General features: G+C 59.7%; 2 protein-coding genes across 2 annotated transcripts in view; one reads left to right on the top strand and one right to left on the bottom strand.

Moving 5' to 3' along the window:
* MFSD10 (major facilitator superfamily domain containing 10) overlaps positions 1-508 on the top strand; it is a 3,584-nt gene extending 3,076 nt beyond the window's left edge. Inside the window, exons 11-12 of the mRNA XM_004383563.1 lie at positions 189-278; positions 399-508. Coding sequence (XP_004383620.1) covers positions 189-278; positions 399-508 — 200 coding nt within the window. The remainder of the gene's footprint in view (positions 1-188; positions 279-398) is intronic.
* Positions 509-2,959: 2,451 nt separating this feature from the next.
* Positions 2,960-6,222, bottom strand: part of ADD1 (adducin 1) — an 81,818-nt gene continuing 78,555 nt past the window's right edge. The window contains exons 15-16 of the mRNA XM_023737978.1: positions 5,249-5,347; positions 2,960-3,321 (exon numbers count right to left, since the gene is read on the bottom strand). Coding sequence (XP_023593746.1) covers positions 2,960-3,321; positions 5,249-5,347 — 461 coding nt within the window. The remainder of the gene's footprint in view (positions 3,322-5,248; positions 5,348-6,222) is intronic.

Raw genomic sequence — 6,222 nt, forward strand, 5'->3', positions numbered from 1 at the left:
GCTATGGGGGGAAGGAGTGGCCGGGTGGTCCCTGGCTATGGTGAGCCCCCCACCCCACAAGGCGGGTATGGGGGGAAGGAGTGGCCAGGTGGTCCCTGGCTATGGTGAGTCCCCCACCCCACGAGGCAGGCACGGGGTGGGGGGTGTGGGGGGGAATGGCCAGCACCTGACCTGTCTCCTGCCCACAGGCTCGGCAGGGCAGAAGGGCACCATTATGGGCACACTGCGGAGCCTGGGCGCCCTGGCACGGGCGGTGGGGCCTGTCGCCGCCGCCTCAGGTGAGCGTGGTGGGCACAGCAGTGGGGTGTGTGCGGGGTCCCACAGCTCCCCCCGCTCCCGGCTCGCCCCTTGGCTCCCCACGGCCCCGTCAGCGGCATCGCCGGGCCCTGTCTCTGCAGTATACTGGCTGGCCGGGGCCCAGGCCTGCTTCACCGTGTGCGCCGGGCTCTTCCTGCTTCCCTTCCTGCTCCTGTGCCATCTGAGGCCGCCGCCCCTCAAGGCCAAGTAGCTGCACCTGCCCGCCACCCCACACTGCAGGAGCGCCCCCAACTGCAGCAGGGAGCGGAGGCCCAGACCCCTCGCTCCCTCCCTGGGCCGGACTCTGGGCGGCTGGGCCATCGGCCGCGGTGTGGACCCCAGTGGGCGGAAGCCTGGGCAGCACCCTGGGGCCGCCCTGTCCACTCATTTCCACGCACAGTGGCCTCCTGGCCCACGCTGGTTTTCACTCCCAGCAGGGTTAATAACTCCAGGCTTCCTGGCTTTTTGCTCACCTGTTTGTAAGGACACACTCCTACGTGACAAAATAAAGCAGCTGTTTTATACTGAGTGCCTCTTCCACATGAGCTCGGCTTCGCCCCCCAGGAAGCCCCACGACCTGAAGCAGGGGTTTGGCTTCCATTCTGCACAGTGGTGGGTGTGGCGGGGTGTGTGCTGAGGACCCTGGGGACGTGGGGTGGGCCCTGCACCCCAGAGGGCTGCCCTTACCAGGGGACACCCCCATCCCAAGTTAGAAACATCCCTTGCTGTCTGCTCAGAGGGAAGGAGGGAGACTCCTGGGTCTGTGTACGCCATGGGACCGAGGCCAGTCAGGCCAGCACCCAGGCTCCCTCGGCCTCAGCTACTGGTGTAGATGGCGCTGGGGGGTGGGAGGCAGAGGGCGGTCCCTGGGAGGCTCCTGGGGAGGACCAGCCAGGCCTTTCCAGTCAGTCTCAAGCTACTGACATTTAATCAAATGGAGAGCTGCTCTTGGGCCACGAGACAAGCCTCTCTGGAAATCCTATTTTAAAGGAACAAAGACTAAGGAATTAAAACTCTTCCCTAGTATTGGACAAGGAAATGGCTTAGAGAATTTTATTTGTGAGTAAAACAATGTTACAATGAAGAAAGGAAATACAGGACCTGACCGCCGAGGTCTGTGTCCATATATGCAACTATATTTCATAATGTAATACAAAGAATTAAAAGAAGCTACAAAAGTGGAGAGGAAGTCCCTGCGAAGGTGGGAGCAGAAGGGAGTGAACTGAACGCAGCGATGGAGAACGGGACCAGGCGGCACAGCAGAAGGAAAGTGGCTTGCGCAGGAGGCAGGCCCCACGGGGTTAGCAGGAAAGCTCCAAGCGTTAGCGCCATGCAGCCAGCCTAGGCCTGTCTGGGGGTCTGGTCCACACTCCGAGGCGGCTCAGCCCACCCATGCCGGGACCAGAACCCCCCCCAACGACCCTGGCCACCTCGTCAGTCCCTCTGCCCAGTGGTGGGCCTGTCTGGCTGCACCATGCCTCGTCAGGGTGGCACCAGGCAGCTCCAGGGAGGGACGGCCCCCTCGAGTCCATCTGGCCACTCACCAGCTCCCTCTGAGCAGCTATTTTCTAAGGATCTGAGTTAACTGAAAACTCACGGAGGTGTCAGCCAAGGCTCTGTAAGTGACTCAGGTGCAAGACGCCAAAACGGGACCGTTAGAGTTGACTTCTACATTGAGTTACCTCTGATCAAAACCGGGCATCTTTCAGGCTGAGTTAAGGTAAGAATAGATGCCTTCTCAGTTCCAGAAACTTCACCAGAAAAGGGCATAAGCAGTGCTCTGCTGCCGTCTGTGGCAGGTACTACAGAGGTAACTGAAGAAAAAGGGGCCTGTTCATGTTCACAGTCAGAAAGGCAGACTGAGTTGCAAATCTGCTGAAAATTCTAGAAAGGACTCTTCCCCCTCCTGTGACAGGAGTCGAGACCCCAGCAAGTAAGACACTGTGAGTTCCTGAATCTGTTTCTGGTCGAGGGTCGTCTGTCAGACCCTGAACAGGACGGTGCCGTGTGCACGGCCCTGTCGCGGGGTCTCTGGCCAAGCACCCACCTCCGGCCCCTCTTCACGGCCGCCCAGCTGGCCGGCCGGAACGTGAGTGTTTCCACAGGACCAGGACTGTGTTTATGAGTCAGGTCAGGTCATGTGAGCACGTGATGCCAGCAGGAAGCCAAGAGATGCCTGAGGTGAGCAGAAGCCTAGCGGAGAAGACGCCTGTTAGCTCACGGCAGGAAGGAGTGCGAGGGAGACGGCCAAGGCTCAGGAGGTAAAGGCTGTCACCAGAGCTAGCAGAAGCCTCCAGGAGCTTCCAACCAGCCCCAGGCCCAGGCCCACTGTGGGGAGAGCACATCTCGGGAGCCGACTGTGGGACTGGCCAACGGTGCTCCCCACAGCAGGGGGCAGGGGTGCGAGAGGGATGCAGAGAAGCAGCTGGGGGCAGGGGGTGGGGGGTGGAGGGCCAGCGCGCGGGGCTGGGTGGGCTGCTGTGCGCACACTAGGTTAGCACCGTCTGCATCGGGTTTGGTCACGCCGTCAGAGGTGAGCTCGAGCTACAGGGGAGGGGCTGGCTTTGCATTCCATTACACAAGAAGACAGAGCACAAGACACAATCGGGCATTCTGAGGGGCCGGGGGGGCAGCTTCAGACACGACAGTGTTGGGAGGGCCTTCAGGAGTCGCTCTTCTTCTTGCTCTTCTTCAGGAAGGAAGGCGTGCGGAATTTCTTCTTCTTTTTAGAAGGGGACTTGCCTGGGGACCCATCACTGCCAGGGTCCACGGCAGCCCCTTCCTCGGCAGCTGGAGAGGCAGCCTCTTCAGCCACCTGGGCTGGGGCTGGCTCGGGGCTGGCTGCCAGGGGTGACTTGGGAGGGCTCTGAGGGTCGGGGGCTTCCCCAAGACCCTCTTCCTCCTCCTCGTCTAACGTCGGGAAGCCAAGCGCTTCTGAAGGCTCATCAGGGGAGAGGTCAGGGAGAGTCGGCTTGAGGGCGGCAGCATCACTGTCATCTCTCACAGTCTGCTCCTGCGGCAGGTCTGGGGCAGGGGCAAGAGAGTCAGGGTTAAAGTGCCGCTGCCCTGGATTTCAAAGGGGGCCAGAGACCGTTTTCACCAAGACAAGAATAAGAAACAGTAAGTAACATCTACTCTACTCCGAGGGTGGATGGAGCTATGTCACTCACGGACAGTGGACTGGCACACTGGTTCAGGCCCAGACCTTAGTCCTGAGGGGCCAAAGCAAGCTGAGAACATCTGCCATGGTACAACATTCTGCATTCAACACGTGGAAGACTGCACTCTGTCATCTGAGGGCACGTATGAGTGGTCCTAATGTTAAGCCTAAATGGGGTCTCCTCCAAGGTCGCAGGTAGAAAAGCCCCGAGCGAATTCCCAGGCCCCACGTGAAGCAAACGCGGTATCTGGGTGGGAAAATCCATGACAAGAACCACAGAAGAGCTAGAAACAAGGGATGGGGACGGAAGGCAGGCCTTCCCACCGCTGGGGCACTGGGGCGCAGGAGGCCAGAGCGCACCTGATCCGGAGCAGCACGGACCCAGAGGAGACAAGCCTGAAGGTGGTCTTTTAAATGGCCGACGAAGTTCTGAGCGGCTGGCACAGTAGCCAACACCAACCGTTCAGTCCTTCAAAAATCAAGCCAGCCCGCAGGCTGTGCTAAGGGGCTGAGCTGCGCAGTCAGGAGGGGCCCCAGGAGGCTCTGCTCCCCGAGCCCTAGTGCTGGAGCAGGGCGGGCTGGGATTGCACCCCCAGGGCCGCTCACCCACCCCTGCTAGACCCCTTTCCCCGAGGACCAAGGAAGGACTGCGGCCCACACGCCTCTGACCCTGAGGAGTTAGAATCCACTCGCAAAGCGTGCTGCGGTTAGCGCCAGGGCGGAGGTTGCCTGTGGGTGCTCGGAGGACTGTTAGGATTTGACCCAGTGTCACTCTTGTGCCTCAATTAAAACGACCAGTCCCCCCACTCAAGCAAAGGTCCAAACAAATCTGACTCCCACGCACCTGGAGGCAAGCTCTGACCCCGTTCTGAACCTCATTCAGATTTACATCAGATGGAGTATGGCAAAATGTTCCCACCAAGCAGTCAGGAGAACCCCAAAGGCTGAATGGGAGAGTAACCGCCCCCCAAGCCCTGAGTAGAGCAGGACAGGCCCGCCACACGCACTCGGGTGACCAAGCCACCTCAGAAGGCCACGGCACAGAAACTGGGGGCCGGATTGAAAAGGGAGTCTCTATGTTTGTTTCAAGTAAACAGAAAACAAAACTCAGCAAACAACAAAGAAGCCAGAGCATGAGGCCAAGCACAGGAGTCCGGGTTAGACAGCGGCGGGCCGAGGCGAGCGGTACTTACTATGGTAACAGGTACTCTCTAGCACATCCATCTCCTGTTTGCAGCGCAGCCACAAGAAGAGAAAAGCACAAGTAGAGAATCTGTGCATCCAGTCACAGCCATCGTCACACAGAGAGAATGGGCAGAGCCATCCTCGGACACCACAGGACGAGAGGGGAGCCGCGGGCTTCCACAAAGACAAGGGACACCGGTGTGCAGGGCCGAGGGACAGGACACACCAGACCACAGCACGTCACAGACACGTGGCGGTCGGAGAGGCGGACAGAGTGTCGGGCCCTCGTTGGACTGGTCCAACACAGCAAGTCAGGTAACAGCTTCCCAGGTGTAGTCTGAACACAACGGGGTGTAAGCAGTGTGCAAGCACTGGGCACAACAGACATCACAAACAGTGCTGGGGCCACTTCCTGCAGGTGCCCACCCCCTTGTCACAACACCGCACTGAGGAACTGTCCTGCCCCGAGTCACCCAGGCAGACGGGCGGGGCGACCTCACGGCCGGGCGATGTCTGTTAGTGTGAACAGAACCGGTGCCAGACAAACAGAGGGCCAGGCACTGGCCTGCACGGGCAGCCGCACACCCACCTCCCCCAGATGCTCACCTTCCTCGAGCTTGATGGGGGTGCTGGGGGGGGTCTGGGGTGCAGCAGGGGGGTCTGGAGGGCTCTTGTCTTTCTGCTCTCTAGTCTCGTCCACGTTCTCTGCAGATGCACACAGGTTGAGAAGAACAGGGTAGAGAGTGCAGACACTGTGAGCACCACCGCCTCAGTGGCCGGTGGTCAGCCCCATATCATGTGGACCTGCACGTGGTGCCAAAGGGCTGCACGGCTCCCAGAAAGGCCAAGGGGCCCTCCCGACAGCCCGACCATGCTGAGAGAGGACGGGCTGGGCCGGGAAGGGCGCACAACCACGTCACCTTCCTCCTTTTCCTTAGTCCTCCCCAAGGGAGGACGGAAGAAGCTTGTTATGACTGGAGTGTTGATCTGAATTTCAGAAGAAATTAACCCACTTCGGATGCAAATTTCTATTATTATTGGAAGAAACTCATCCAAAGCTGCTTCTGCAATGGATGGCATGGTGGTCCCTCGCGCTGTCCTTGCCGGCCTCCACAGAGTTCCCACACTGCCTGTCCCTGCACTGAGCACCCCCACCCTACTCACCACTTCTGAGTGTGCGCTACGTCGGCAGTGTGCGCTACGTCGGCAGTGTGCGCTACGTCGGCAGTGTGTCACGTCAGCAGTGTGTCACGTCAGCGGTGTGTCACGTCAGCAGTGTCACGTCAGCGGTGTGTGTCACGTCAGCGGTGTGTTAAATGTCAGCGGTGTGTGTCACGTCAGCGGTGTGTCACGTCAGCGGTGTGTCACGTCAGCGGTGTGTCACGTCAGCGGTGTGTGTCACGTCAGCGGTGTGTGTCACGTCAGCGGTGTGTGTCACGTCAGCAGTGTCACGTCAGCGGTGTGTCACGTCAGCGGTGTGTCACGTCAGCGGTGTGTCACGTCAGCGGTGTGTTAAATGTCAGCGGTGTGTGTAACGTCAGCGGTGTGTCACGTCATCGGTGTGTCACGTCAGCGGTGTG

This window comes from Trichechus manatus, unplaced genomic scaffold (assembly GCF_000243295.1).
Source record: "Trichechus manatus latirostris isolate Lorelei unplaced genomic scaffold, TriManLat1.0 scaffold00111, whole genome shotgun sequence".
Classification (NCBI taxonomy): Eukaryota; Metazoa; Chordata; class Mammalia; order Sirenia; family Trichechidae; genus Trichechus; species Trichechus manatus.